The following is a 15770-nucleotide window of genomic DNA, read 5'->3' as shown; positions in this document are numbered from 1 at the left end:
GAGCGCGAGGGACGGAGAGAGAGAGGGAGCGCGAGGGACGGAGAGAGAGAGGGAGCGCGAGGGACGGAGAGAGGGAGCGCGAGGGACGGAGAGAGAGAGAAAGAGGGAACACGAGGGATAGAGAGAGAAAGAGGGAATGCGAGGGACGGAGTGAGAGAAAGAGGGAACACGAGAGAGAGGGGGAGAGATCGCGATTGACGGAGAGAGGGAACGCGAGGGACGGAGAGAGAGAACACGAGGAATGGAGAGAGATCACGACTGACGGAGAGAGAAAGGGAACGCGAGGGACGGAGAGAAAGAGGGAACGCGAGGGACAGAGAGCAAGAGGGAATGCAAGAGAGAAGGGGGGACATACGCGAAATAGGGAGGCAGAGGGTAAAATGAGTAGAAGGCGAGATTGTGCCTATTGGCATCTTGTTGCTAAGAAAAGCCATAAATGCAGACAATGTGCTGATGCTTTCTGTAGCATAAACTGTAGTTTCAAGTCCTCTAAGGGGAGTAACAAATACAGTAAAAAGTGAGGAGTGGGGGGGAGGCTTTAAAAATATGAAAAAACAAACAAACAAAAAAAAAACAAAACACAAAAACAAATTCAAATCACCCCCATTTGCCCTATTAAAAATAAAACAAAAAAACATATTTGGCATCACTGCGTTCGTAAAGGTCAGAAAAAACATAAAATAAATTAATACGCTCTGTAAACTGCGCAACAAGAAAAAAAAATCAAATCATCAAAAATAAGTTTTTTGTGAGTGGTGTATGTTTGGTACCTGCGTACTCGTACGGACCTGGAGAATCATATTGCCAGGTCAGTATTACCATATAGTGAACATTAGAAACCTTCTCAATTAGATATGAATAAACCAAAATTAAGTCCAAATTGATAGAGACTTAAAAAGTTTTTATTTCATTACGCAATAAAAGGAAAACCAAACAAGTTGGACATAATACAATACCATAAAATGTCATAGTATAAGGAGATAGTTGCATAGTAAACACATGGGCCATGAATAAATATAGTGATCATAAAAAATCCATCAGCAATCTAAAGTGCATATAGTAAGCAGACACAGGGTCTGAAAGCTCAAATAAAGTGCATAGGAAATGTAATAAGATCATAGAAACCCGTGATCAGTGGCTCAATGTGTCTGATCACGGGTATCTATGATCTTATTACATTTCCTATGCACTTTATTTGAACTGATGGATTTTTTATGATCACTATAATTGAGAAAGTTTCTATTGTCTTTTATGAATATTCATATATGCTATCTGTGTATATAGTGAGTGATTCTCACTGATTGTTGGCTTTTTCATATAGTGAACATTGTAAATAAAAAACACTTTTTTTGCAATTACAATGCATTTTCAATTTATTTCTCCGTTTTCCAGAACACTATATTGTTAGAATGAAAGAAGTCATTCAAAAAGCATTAACTCGTGCAAAAAAAACCCCACAGTCCTGCATACCGCTATATTGCTGAAAAAGTAAAAAGCAATGTCTCTAGGAATAAGGGGTGGAAAAAAACGAAGAAAAAAAAAAATAACCCACCAAAAAAGCAACAAAAACCGTGACACCGCCATGTCATGAAGGGGTTAATTAGAGGCAGCACAGTATGTGTGTCTTCGTCATTACATCTATATGGGATATGAGCCTCGTGCTTAGCAGAACATTATGAGGCTGGGGAAAAAGACGCTATCAGACTAAGACCATAACGTTTATATCCATGGAAGCACACAGCTCTGCATTGGAGCCGTATACAGAAAAAGGAGGGATACTGGAGGTAGATCAGAGAAATAGTTGCAGTGTTTTAATTAAAAAAAAAAAAAAAAGATAGGAAATGTAAAAATACCTTTTTTATCTTGCGGTTCACTAATCTCCGCTGCAGATCCGTTGCCCTGTCCATCAGAGTCTGGAAATAAAACAAAGTGGTTATAAAACTGGAAATAAGAGACGACAGTATGGAGATTGTACGGTAATGATTCACTAAAGCCCAGGAGAGGAAGACATTATTGGCTAAATGTACAAAGATGTTAATACTTTAACACAAGAACATTCAAGCAGCTTCCAAAATGGCTAGCACCACTGCACAGTATGTACGTGGGGGTTGTGCGGGGTTAGAGAAAAGGGGCCAGATGTTTCCCAGAAGAAGGGCCACTTTGCTCTATAATGTTTGAACACAGCTCCTTTTTAGTAAACTGAGGCCAAGGGTGGAATTAAAGGAGACCAGTTTCTTGAAAGGGAATCGGTCATCACATTTGATCTAGGCAAGCTATTACTATGGCCATACAGGTTATAGACTGCTGAGAACAGTCCTCCCTGTTTGTCTCATATCAGCTGTGGTGTTGCTGAGAAATTATCTTTTATCACTTTATATCAGTGACCTCTTTCAGGCTCTGGGACGGATGGTGCCTGGAGAAAACTCTGCCTCCAGAGCTTATTTTACATGAAGTGGAGTTACCAGTGCGATGTGTAATGGTTACCATTGTGATGGCCGCTCTCTGCTCTCCTGATCTCACTGCAGAGCTGTGTGTGATTATACCTGACACATCTGCAGCTTCCAGCTCACAGGGCTGCAATATTTTACCAATTCAGCAGAGAGAGAAGCAAAATATGTGTTTGCAAGAAGACAAAGTTAATTTCTCCTGTTCTGTGTTAGTTACTTGTCTCACATTGGAAACTCCCCCTTCAGGGAAAACAAGCTCTGGAGGCAGAGTTATCTCCAAGCACTGTCCTCCCCAGAGTCTTGAAGAGGTCATTTATATGAAGTGATAAATGATGATTTCTCAGCAGCAACACATCTGATATGAGACACACAGGGAGGACTGTTTTCAGCAGTCTATAACTTGTATGCCCATATTAATAGTTTAGATCAAATTTAGGTCAAATGTGGTGACAGATTCCCGTTAATCCTGAACACTAAAACTAACGAAACGTGCATCCTACTCTGAATAAAAACAAGGAAGCCAACCATGCACAACGGCCTGAGAGACACCACCTAGGTAATATAGAACCTGACTGGTGCTGCAATGGTTTATTACTACTGATGAGCGAACATGCTATGATAAGGTGTTATCTGAGCATGCTCGTGTGCTAACCAAGCATCTTCGACGAGCTCAAGTAATATGTTTGAGTCCCCGCGGCTGCATATCTCACAGATGTGCGACAGCCGCAACAAATGCAGGGATTTCCTGATTGTTAGACAAACCCTGCATGTGTTGCAGCTGCCAAACAGCATCGAGACATGCAGCCGCGGGGACTCAAACGCGGAAGACACTCGGTTAGCACCTGAGCATGCTCGGATAACACCTTATCTGAGAACGTTCGCTCATCACTACTTATTACAAATTATCAGAGAGCTCAATGAATGCGCAAAGTAAAAAAACTAACCTGGAAACTCACTCTGGAGAATAAGATCCAGTTCGGAGAGATAGGGAGATACTGCAGTCAGAAAAAGAGGGGAGAAAGTTGAGGGTGGTGGGAGCACGGAATAGGTGGGAGAAAAGGTGGGAATCAGAAGAAGGTAAAGCTCTATATCTGAGAAAGGAGGAAAACCTGGTCTGAGCGGGCGCCCCACAGCACATGCGAGATATCTTCATAACCCTCCAATATGGCACTATTTACATGAGTGTGACAAACTGCTTGTTTGAAAGAGACATTCTTTGATCTGCACTTAAATGTGGGGCAAAAAAATAATTTTTGCAAATACCGTATTTTTCGCTTTATAAGATGCACCTGATTATAAGACACACCCCCAAATTTGGTGAAGAAAAATATTTTTTTTTTAAGTTATATGAAGGTGTGTCTTATAATGCCAGTGTCCGTCTTTCAAATCATATATATGTCCCTCATCCTGGTATCTATATAACACATATCCAGGATAGGGGGGCTATGGCCCCCCCCCCCGGTCACTATATGCCCCCCCGCTGGCACGCACACGGCCCCCCTCTCTATATGCCCTCCTGCTGGCATGCACATGCCCCCCCATCCCTATATCCTATATTCCCCGCTGCTGGCATGGACACAGGCCCCCCCGTCCCTATATTCCCCCCTGCTGGCATGCACACGGCCCCCCCTCGTCTCTATATTCCCCCCTGCTGGCATGGACACAGGCCCCCCCGTCCCTATATTCCCCCCTGCTGGCATGGATACGAACCCCCCCATCCCTATATTGCTCCCTGCTGGCATGGACACGGACCCCCCCCACCGTCCCTATATTGCCCCCTGCTTGCATGGACACAGACCCCCCCACAGTCCCTATATTCCCCCTGCTGGCAAGGACACGGACCCCCCCATCCCTATATTCCCCCCTGCTGGCATGGACACGGCTCCCCCGTCCCTATATTCCCCCCTGCTGGCACACACGGCCCCCCCCCCCCCCGTCCCTATATTCCCCCCTGCTGGCACACATGGCACCCCTGTCCCTATACTCCCCCCTGCTGGCAAGCACATGATAAAACAACAAACATTTAACTCACCTTCCGATGATGGCACCTGCTCCCAGCTTCCCCGGGGCTTTCCTGTGTCTGCGCCGACGTCCTCCTCCTGAGAGGGCGCGCGGCAGCAGCTGCTCATTAAGGCACTTCATTGTAGCTTCAGGACCTTCCTTCACGTGAACAATAGGACCTGCGGTCACGTGACTCGCAGCGCACACTGGGGGAGTCACGTGTCCGCAGGTCCTATTGGTCACGTGAAGGAAGGTCCTGAAGCTACAATGAAGTGCCTGAATGAGCAGCTACTGCGCGCGCCCTCTCAGGAGGAGGATGTTGGCACAGACATAGGAAAGCCACGGGGGAGCTGGGAGCAGGAGCCATCATCGGAAGGTGAATATAGTGACGGGGGGGTCGAGCGTAGGCACATGCAATATGCGCTGCTCCCCTGTCTACCAACTCGGCGCTGCTTCAGCACCAAGGTGATGGACAGCGGTGCAGTGAATATTACATGAGCCCAATGAGCTGGAGCAGTGACCTCCTGCTGTCTGCAGCCAACCCCAGCCCCCTGACACCATGCCAGAGCCGCCCCCCTACTCTATAGCGCAGCAGCACACAGATTCTGATTATAAGACGCACCCCTCACTTTCCCCCAAAATTTGGGGGAACAAAAGTGCGTCTTATAATCCAAAAAATACGGCAGATTTCATTAAAGATTTTGCACCGTTTGCCTTTTATAGCCTCGGTGTTGCACTTTCTATTGCTCAATGAGTTAACTGAGAATCTGTCAGTCAGACCACTACGATGATCTGACGGGGAGTTTGTAACGCTTATGTGTTCTTTTCTGAGCTCCTCTCGGCTGATTTATGACCAAAGACCACATCGACGTTGTCAAAGTGCCAGGGCGTTGCTCACTGTGTCCTCAGCGGTGACTGTAGCTGCTCCGGGCATGTTTCTAGGACTGAAGGACAGTGGCTGCCAGGAGGAATAATGTTCCTTTTCTCCCAGCAGCCGTGCTTTTAGTAAGGCGGCCGGACAGTATTAACCCTATATCTGCAGATTAATAGCAATTGAGGACATGACAGATTCCCTTTAGTTGAAAACTCTCCTTAGAAAATAGAAATCCCAGCAACTCATTATTTGACTTGACGATATCTATTCAGGAGTTTATTTTTGCAGTACACTAGGACAAAAAACCTCTGATTTTAAACGCAGAAAACTGACTTAATTCCAATTAAAGGGAAAGCATCAGCTTTTAGTAGAGAAAGAGAAGTGGAGCAGATAGAAATATTAATTAGTTGGAAAAGATTCAGTATAACTTGTATTTTATTCATTGAAATCCCTGGTGTTTGTAAATGAGTCCAGTGGGCGGTGCTATTAGTGATTGACGGCTATCTGTGCATGCACAATCATAGTGGGGAGACTGTCAGTCACAGAACAGGATCACCCGCTGGACTCATGTGCTAGGGATTTCAATGAATAATATGGACGTTTTCTGAAACTTTCCTACAAAAATGTATGTCGGTCTTATCAGCTCCTCCGGCTCTATAACATCCAGCCCGCAGATCAGATACCATTTTTAACATGACAGATTCCCTTTAATGAGAATCTTTCACCAAGTCAAATGTGGCCTCATTTTCCCCTTATTTTTCCATATATTTTTTTTTATTTAGTGCTTATTTTGATGGTCTTTACTAAGGGGTCGGCACTGGTTGCAGGATCCCCTGAGGTGTGACTTTAGGCTGCTTTGTATTATTACCCTGTGAGCTAATGTAATGACCCTGAAATGTAAAACCAAATAGAAAGGCCCATATTTCTGAAACTGAATTAAAACTGAAAAAATAAAATAAAAAATGGAAAACTCAGTGGAGCAGCAGGGATACAAAAAGAGCATAAATAGGCTACTTTTGACCAAATGACAAGTTCTAAAAAAAACTCAAAATGTTAAACAAAACAAACAAAACAGTATATGGATGTCCTTGTATATCATGCTAAAATATTCAGAATTTATTATATCAGTTTTAAGATGCTCAAAAAAACTCACAAGCATCATTGAATGATCAACACGATCATGCTGCAAAATAGGGTCCTCCATAAAGAAATAATGGAGCAGAGGTGGCCTCCAATCACCACGTTCTCTGGATCAGTGGTGATCCCAATAGCCAGACACCAAGCGATCAATAAGTTATTCCTTGTTCTACTGATAGGGGATAAATAATTTGGAAGACCCCCTCAAATACTTATAAAATGAGCGCTGCTCAGGTAACTGAGAACTTCCAGATTTCATAGCGATACACATTTGCGTCGGTCAGTTTACCTTCTGGAGTCACATCCTCAGTGAAGAAGTTGGTGGCTTCCAGGGCAGATTCTGCTTCTTCTGCACCGAGAGCTATAGCGAGAAAGTAGCAGGTATTCAGATTAACACCCAAAATCAAAGTGAGGTTTCCCAAAACATGGTGTAAACCCAACACATGAACATTCCCTTAGACAGGCAGCATATCCTACTCCAGTAATTTACAGAATAAGGGTGGTTTCACATTAGCGTTTAAGGCCGCAGCGTCTGCCTGCGCACGGCCGCCGCTAAGGCTAGTTTCACACTTGCTTTTTTTTGCAGCGCGTTTTTCCCGCAAAAAAACGCATTGAAAAAACGCATACAAAAGCATACAACTGCTGCGTTTTTTTCAAGCATTTTTATGAGCATGCATGAAAAAAACGCAGCGTTTTTATGCGTTTGTAAGCGTTTTTAGTGCGTTTTTACCGCGTTTGCGTTTTTTCCAAACATTAGGTGGCCCCTCACACTAACCAAAACCATGACTTTACTAACCCTAACCCTTAACCAAACCATACCCTAACCCTAACCCTGACCCTAACCCAAACCCTAACCCTTAACCAAACCATACCCTAACCCTAACCCTTAACCAAACCATACCCTAACCCTGACCCTAACCCTTAACCAAACCATACCCTAACCCTAACCCTTAACCAAACCATACCCTAACCCTGACCCTAACCCTGACCCTAACCCTTAACCAAACCATACCCTAACCCTGACCCTAACCCTTAACCAAACCATACCCTAACCCTAACCCTTAACCAAACCATACCCTAACCCTAACCCTGACCCTGACCCTAACCCTAAACCAAACCATACCCTGATCCTAACCCTAACCCTGACCCTAACCCTGACCCTAACCCTTAACCAAACCCTGATCCTAACCCTAACCCTGACCCTAACCCTTAACCAAACCATACCCTAACCCTAACCCTGACCCTGACCCTAACCCTTAACCAAACCATACCCTGATCCTAACCCTAACCCTGACCCTAACCCTAACCCAAACCATACCCTAACCCTGACCCTAACCCTTAACCAAACCATACCCTGATCCTAACCCTAACCCTGACCCTAACCCTTAACCAAACCATACCCTGATCCTAACCCTAACCCTGACCCTGACCCTAACCCTAAACCCCATAACTAACCCTAACTCTAACCCAAACCCCTAAATTCCATTGTCTAAACTAATGTTAAAAAAAAAAACGCATGTGCAAAAAAACGCATACATAAGCATGCCAATGCGCACGTATGCGCATCCATAGGCTATAATGGCCATTTTTAGCGCAAAACGTGAGCATACGTGCGCATGCGCTTTTTTGCAGGGCCAAAAAATGCAACATGCTGTGTCTGGAAAATAAAAACGCACACCCCAAAAAAACGCAGCGCATGAAAATCGCATACGTGCGCATGCCAGCGCGCAGGTATGCGCACCCATGTTAAATATAGGGGAAAAAACGCATGCGCAGGTATGCGTTTTTTTCCAGCGCAAAAAAACGCAAATGTGAAACCAGCCTAAGCCCCGCCCCCTGCAGCACCTCCGCAGGTAGGTCCGCCTACGGGCGCATGACGCTGCATGCGTCCCCTATCTTTAGCACTGGGGACGCAGGCCGTGCGCAGGTATGCATTTGGCGGCGCATGTGTCCTTTTGACGGGTGCACTGACCAGTGCCAAACGCAACCTGTAGCAATTTGGTGCGCTCGGCGCACCGTCAAAAGGACGCATGCGTCGCCAAACGGATACCTGCGTACGGCCTGCGTCCCCAGTGCTAAAGATAGGGGACGCAGGCAGCGTCATGGGCCCGTAGGCGGGGGCGGGGCTTAGCGGCGGCCGTGCGCAGGCCGACGCTGCGGCCTTAAACGCTAATGTGAAACCACCCTTAGACCAATGCACCAATGACAAGTAGAAAGGTGGAGCAACAAGCTGCTGGAGTCCAGTGCCCAGAGAAATGAACATTATATTAGCACTCAGGTAAAGGAAATAAAGAGAACAACAAGATACCATAAAGCATCCAAGATTGAGAGTCTAAAATAATTCCATCAGCAGCCAAAGATGGATTCACAGGCAGCAACAGCGCACGGTCAAAGGTGCAGGTCTCGTTTTAGACTCTGTGATGTCTAGATGGGCCAGTGTCGCTACTGGATCATGATTGGGATATAGCACAAGGTTACAACTTTTTGGATAAGCTCAAATGCTTGGGGGACGTCAGTTGGACATAAATTTGGTCAAGTCACAGGACACAGAATGATTCTAGCCAGGTCCCTCTAATTCTGCAATTTTTATTTTTTTTCCAGTGCTAGATTGCAATTTCTTGGGAGCATGATTTGATGCCCCTGAAAAACTGCAAAAATAAGTCTTAGCAGCCAGTGGAAAAAAAAAAGCTGAAGATTTCTCAAAATTTTTTAATATAAATTGTGATATGTAATAACATACATAAAAAACCCTAAATTTCAATTAAAAATCTAATTTAAACTACAGAGTATCTTCATTGTGTGTTACAATATATAGTGTGTGCGTGTCTCTGTATCTATCTATACATACATATTCATACACACTCCTCAAAGCTGAAATTGTAGCACCACGAAGGGAAAGTCGTGGAATTATGGAAATGACAAAACATGTTAATAATATGCAAATGAGCACCACAAACCAAAAATACATGAACACACTTAAACGCCTTGGCTGCTATCAATGAGATTATTAAAGGGAATCTGTCACCCCATTTTTGCCCCATAAGCTGCGGCCACCGCCATAAGGGGCTTATCTACAGCATTCTGTAATGCTGTAGATAAGCCCCCGATGAAACCTGAAAGATAAGAGAAAAAAAAAAAAAAAAAGAGTTAGATTATACTCACCCTGGAGTTCGGTACGGTCCAATGGGTGTCGCCGTCCCGTCCGGCGCCTCCAATCTTCATACGATGATGTCCTCTCCTCCTTGCTTCTCCCTCGGCTCCTGCGCACGTGTACTTTATCTGCCCTGTTGAGGGCAGAGCAGAGTACTGCAGTGCGCAGGTGCTGGACCTCTCTGACCTTTCCCGGCGCCTGCGCACTGCAGTACTTTACTCTGCACTCAATAGGGCAGATAAAGTATGAGTGCGCAGGAGCCGAGGGAGGAGCAAGCAAGAGGACGTAATCGTATGAAGATGGGAGGCGCTGGACTGGACTGCGACACCCACCGCCCCCGCCGAGTATAATCTAAAGTGTTTTTCTTATCTTTCAGGTTTCATCGGGGGCTTATCTACAGCATTACAGAATGCTGTATATAAGCCCCTTATGGCGGTGGCCCCAGCTTATGGGGCAAAAATGTGGTGACAGATTCCCTTTAATTGCTGTCTGAGGAACAGTCTGCCAAGATTAATGCACTTGTGCAAATCATCAAGATCCGCAGCTGGCAGCTCCCTTTGCAATTGGTTACCAATGGCATCCCAAATATGCTCGATTTGAGACGCTGCAGGGCATGGTAAAACAATTAGTATTACAGTGAGCAGCCTGCTGCCTGGCACTGCTAACTTGAAAAAAGGCCCCTGGGACACTTTAGAAAAAATGGCTGTACCACTGGCTCCACAATTGATCCATTCTGTACCACAAGTGAAATTGGACATCACGTACCAAGCCTAAGACATCAAAAGTGTCTGCACAAACTATAACATGGAGCTTGCACAACATTAGGCAACACGCCAAACCTTCACCTACAAGGGTTTCACTGACCCCGTGCTACCACTCTCAAACTATCATTGAGCAGAACAAGACCGCAACGGAGGCTGAAAAGGAGATCTATCCTCTCACTTAGGAGTCGCGCTTTTGTCTGTCACAATGACAGCTGGATATCCGTCTGGAGACCAGGAGGAAAAAACCATGGTCTTTAAGAGGGAACATCACACTGGTTCTACTCCAGGTGTGTATTATGGTGCGGTGTGGCATAATGCATGGTAGCCGGACCCTCCAGTCTTCATTCCTGGTACACAGGTATGTTCACACATTGCATTTTTTCCACACACACAAAAAAAACCCACATTGTTTTACAGTATCAGGAAAGTGATTTCTGAAATCTCTAGAAGATTTTTTCCTTCTTGGTGGTGCAATATCAATGTTGAGGAGTGTGGCTATACAGAAAACGGAGATAACGGCCATAAGCTACAGCAATGCTGAATATACTAGGACAGTGTATATGTGAGTACATAGTAAGGGAATGGCGAGTTGGCATCTCTGACCGCAGATGCCATTGTCAGCTCATCAATATAACACAATATCCTCTTTCCTTTTACGTATTCTCACAAAACCTTTAAATTAGACATATCTTCACTTACCGGGCGGCAGATGTAGTTTGTACAGAAATTTAAGCTTGTCTGTCATATCACCGTGATACATTCCTCCTAATAGCACAACATAAATGGCATAAAATTACAGTTACATCAGAGGAGAATTCTCTATGAGAATATATCACATACACAGAGACAGACTATGTAGGGGCATGACCCACTAACAAGGGGGAAATGGAAACATCAGGGTTTGTAAATTTCCAGGCAGAATAACAGAGGAACTAGAAAGTATGAATGAAGGATGGTAATTTCATGTGAAATACAAGTATTTAGTAACACAGACATGTCCAGGGTCCAGCTAGCACATTATGGAGCATCAGTAAAGGACCCTGCCATCTTCATGCTGGCTCAGAACTAGACGTCTACACTTACCGAGTCCAGTTACAAACTCTTTAAAGTTTATTAGCGAGTCTTTGTTAGTATCCAGCAGGCGGAAAATTCGAGAGGCCAGGATGGAAGTGTGAGGACCAAAAGACCAGGGTGTGAGCTGGGCGAACAACTCCTGAAACTGATCTAAGTCTATGCGGTACTGCTCCAGATAGGGCAGGCTGGGGTCATGGCGATTGCTGGATGTGCGGTTCCCGCCCCAATAACAGCTCATAAGATGCTGAGCCTGAGAAGGAAGAGACATTGCAGGCGTTATCACAATACATGCCTCTGTACGCTGCACCTGGATGACATATCACTATGCATGCACATTGGTGGGCCTTCATGAATGATGTGGCTTCATGTAAAAATACTAGTCACGCCAGGAAAAAGAAAAAAAAAACACTGCCTATTCTTCTGCTCTTGGCATTCAGGTCCTCTGCAATCCAACTTGGTGGGCACAGTGGCATGGGCACCACAGTGGCAAGTATAAGCCACCCTTCCCCTGCACGGTTTGTGCGGAGGCATTGACATCAATATCATCAGTGTGTGTCCAAACCTCAGCACACAAAAGGCTCAGACCTGCCTCCATGCCCCCCATGCCACTGTGCCTGCCATGTTGGATTGGAGGATGGAAAGCCGGGAGCAGAGGAAGTGCTTGAAGGTGACCGAATATCCTCCGCTATACAGTGCTGACATATCGAAAGATTGCAAAGGTGGAAGAATGGTTTGAAAAAAAACAAAAAACTGTCCATTAGTATGGGCCACCCGGCTCCAAAAATGCAGAAAAGTGGCAAGACAACTTTTACAGAAGTGATGATCAATAATCTGTGCGTGCTTGTATAGACAAATCTGACTATACTACACTTATTATCGCCTCCACGACAAGCGCCGTACATGCGCAAGTCAGAAGCGGGTTATGAAATGGGCCCACCAGTCAGGACCTGCCTCTAACAATCGCGGGTGGAGCAAAGCTACACCTGCGATTGTTAACTTGTGAAATGCCGCTGTCAATCTCCGACAGCAGCACTTAACACGTAGTTGTCACAAAGCCGCATTATTCCATGTGCCCATCAGCACATCCGTGACGTGATCACGGGTCACCGCTGGGTTGCTATGATGGCATGGGGTCTGCTGAAGACCTCCGTGCTTGTCATTACGGAGCTCCTGTGAAATCTTTTTTTTTTAAACCAGTTATTTTTATTTAGGTTTCAAAAGATTTTAAACAATAAACAGTGGATATCAATATACATGTAACAATTCACATATCTTGTAGTAATACAATCAAAGCCATCCCCCCCTCCCCCAATACTCCTTATGCCGGGTATACTTGAGAGTCTTAGCAATCATATCACCGCCATCCAGGCGGACCATATTTTTTCGAAAGTGCTTTCACCATGCCTTCGCCTGTAAATGCTTTCCTCTAAATGCATTACCGTGCTCCTGTGAAATCTAGCCTGTGGCCGGGCTTCAAAGGAGACCATGATTTCTGCTATACACAGCAATGACACAACCCAATATAGAGCTTTTTGGCAAACGTCTGATTTTTTTTGTTTCCCGACTAAAATAATAACAAAACTGAACAGGTTTGGAATCGCTGTAATCGCACCGATGAGTAAAATCAGATTGCAAGGACAGGTTTACCACAAACTTTACACCATGAATACAATTTAAAAAAAAAAAAAAAAAACCAAAAAAAAAAACAAGTGTCAGAATTGCGTTTCATTTTATACAATTTCTCACTTGGAATTTTTTCTCCGCTTTCCAATACACTATGACGCTATTCATTTTATCACATTCAAAAGTACGACTCGTCCTGCAAAAAACAAGCCCTGATATGGCTATGTGGAAAGAAAAATAAAAGTTATGGCTCTGGGAGGAAGGGGAGGAAAAGCGAAAAAGCAAAAATGGAAATTGGGTTAAAGTGAATGTTTCATAAAGAGATCTTGATAGAATGCTATCTGTATGTAACGTCTATTTCGCTGCGTTCTAATCACGCAGTGAATTCCGCAGTTGTTCACTGAAACATGCGCATTTAACGCATCCAACACATTCTATTGTGGAAATTTCTGTTGTGGAGACTGGCGTCTATGCAACAGAACTAGGATGCGGCTCGTAAACCTGCACCACCGGTGAGTTTACGCCGGCTCTAATAGAACAGTGGGCGTGAGATTTCTACAAATCCCATCCACTTTGCTTGTACCATAGAATGCAGTCAGTGGTCTGGATGCAGCATAAGTGCACTGCGTCCAAAATGCTGCTGTTCCTGCGTGTGGGCACATACCCTTATAGTCACCTCATCACTGACCTCCCTTACCACCTCACTGCTCGACATCCGGTCCTCTTCTTCCCGTTGTAGTGCATGTCCAGCCTCTTCACTGTAGGTCAGGACTTCTGGCTGAGTCCAGGAATTAGAGGTCACTATGTGTTGTAAGGTCAAGATGACCGTATCACGTGCAGTGACCTCTGTGGCCTGGACATGGCCGAAAGTCTTGACCTATAATGAAGAGGCTGGAGAAGCTCTGCGCGACAGTGGAAAGAAGAGGACCGGATGGTGGGCGGGACAAGACCTGAAGTTCGGGCCTATAATGAAGAAACTGGAAATGCTATATGTGCCGGAGCAAAGAAGACAACCGAATGGCAGGTAGAGGGCATCGAGGTGGCCAGAGAGGTGAGGAGAGTATTAGTTGTTTCGTTTTTTGCTAAACATTTCACATTTGTAACTAGTGGTCGTACACAAGTTGGATGTTGGCAAGTTAGGGCCTGCCTGGATGTGCATAGCTGATATAACCTAAACAAATCTAGAAAATAACCAATAAACCTTTCCACTATGCACAGTGATTCTCATGCAAACTTGGATATCTATAGAGCACCTAACTTAGGGCTAATGCAGACGTCCATGTAGATTGGTTCGAGCACGGACCGCTAATGCACAGTCAGAGATTGGATGTATATCCACTTTTAGGGTAGAACCAACAATCCACTTGAGAAGAGTTAACTGAAAAACTGGGAGACAGACGCGCTCCAGCTGGTAGCATGGCTATCATGCAGCAGGAACAATGAGAAAGTTCCTGGCGGGTGATGTCATAACCAGTTGAAGAGCGACCTCTGCTGGTAGATGTCCGTTCCTGCTCCTAAATGTTTTGAAAGCGCTTGGCTCCCTTCTTTAGGTCTTCTAGTCTAGCATTGAACCCTTCTCTGCAAGTAGATCATTGGTTCTACCATAATAGTGTATATATATTCAATCACAGATTGTGAAATATGCACAGGATACTACTAGCGAAGCTCAATCAAAATATGGCAACATTCACCAACTTCAGGAATTGGAGGTGGACAACTAACCCTTTGCAGGACTTTATAGCAGACAGTCCTGTTGTATATACACTTTTTCCGCTTTCTATATTCAGATTTGTAATACCTTTTCATACATTACTAATGTCATTGACCTGCTGGCTTCTGGTTGAGATGAGCATTTTTGGGATTAATGTATGGTGTTCAAGTGCACAGATTACTTCCCATAGACTTTAAACACTGGATGATCAAATCTTATCCCTACACCGATGCTCTAAAAGCTTCAGTGCAGTCTAAGCAGCTAGCACAAGATTGTGTAGCTTTGATGGTGTGAGGCTGGTAGTCACACTTAGCCAGACTTTCCAAAGAGAAGATAAGAATGGCTTATTACCAAGTTCACTTTCTTGATCTCTGTATACACAGTACCAACACTTACATTGCTTCCTCCTCCGAACCCAGTGAACACCTGATCCCTGGGTGCAAGGAGGGAGCAGGGACTGCTGGGTCCTAGGAAACAGGCCAAGAAGCTGAAATTCTCCTGTAGCTTTGGCTAATATGTCAGCCCCAGGTACAATGGAAATCAAAAAAATGTAATAATATTTTAAACCCCCCCCTACACACTAGAGAATTAGCGGTTATGGCTCGCACTAGTCTAATGTGTATTGGAGGGGGGGGGGTAGTTTTTTCTTTTTTAGAGTAATTACATTGCTATAGCGTAGCCAAATTTAACAGTGTGGGGACCAGAGATCAAATAACACAAAATATACTAACCTTGAACAGAACGTACATATCTTCAAGTTCTTCCATAGAAAAACCAAGATCAGTGGAAATGGCTCTCACCTAGTAGACAAGTATAAGAAGAATTAGGTGTAGATTATTATCTCAGTAGCCACTGAGAAAAAATATTGTGCCATCAGGACAACCCTTTTCTAAATGCAAAGGGAAATAAGCTGGCAAAACCATGGAGCTCATGGAAGCTGTGAGCGGTCACTTATTTTCCACTTGAACTCAAATGAATAAGCAACCAT

The 15770-nt window shown here is 44.6% G+C and overlaps 1 protein-coding gene across 2 annotated transcripts in view; it reads right to left on the bottom strand.

Annotated features, from left to right (window-relative positions):
• The window catches only part of TBC1D9B (TBC1 domain family member 9B), a 70681-nt gene that overhangs the window by 8657 nt on the left and 46254 nt on the right, over positions 1-15770 (bottom strand). Inside the window, exons 15-20 of one of the 2 annotated variants that reach the window (XM_073568009.1) lie at positions 15514-15582; positions 11458-11698; positions 11074-11139; positions 6749-6820; positions 3392-3442; positions 1854-1913 (exon numbers count right to left, since the gene is read on the bottom strand). In XM_073568009.1, the coding sequence (XP_073424110.1) occupies positions 1854-1913; positions 3392-3442; positions 6749-6820; positions 11074-11139; positions 11458-11698; positions 15514-15582 (559 nt within the window). The remainder of the gene's footprint in view (positions 1-1853; positions 1914-3391; positions 3443-6748; positions 6821-11073; positions 11140-11457; positions 11699-15513; positions 15583-15770) is intronic. The other variant, XM_073568010.1, reaches the window with a different exon arrangement.

This window comes from Dendrobates tinctorius, unplaced genomic scaffold, assembly GCF_039654945.1.
Source record: "Dendrobates tinctorius isolate UK_male_01 unplaced genomic scaffold, ASM3965494v1 ptg000020l, whole genome shotgun sequence".
NCBI classification, from domain to species: Eukaryota; Metazoa; Chordata; class Amphibia; order Anura; family Dendrobatidae; genus Dendrobates; species Dendrobates tinctorius.
The sequence above is the reverse complement of the archived record's forward strand: the minus strand, read 5'-3'. Positions and strand labels throughout refer to the sequence as shown.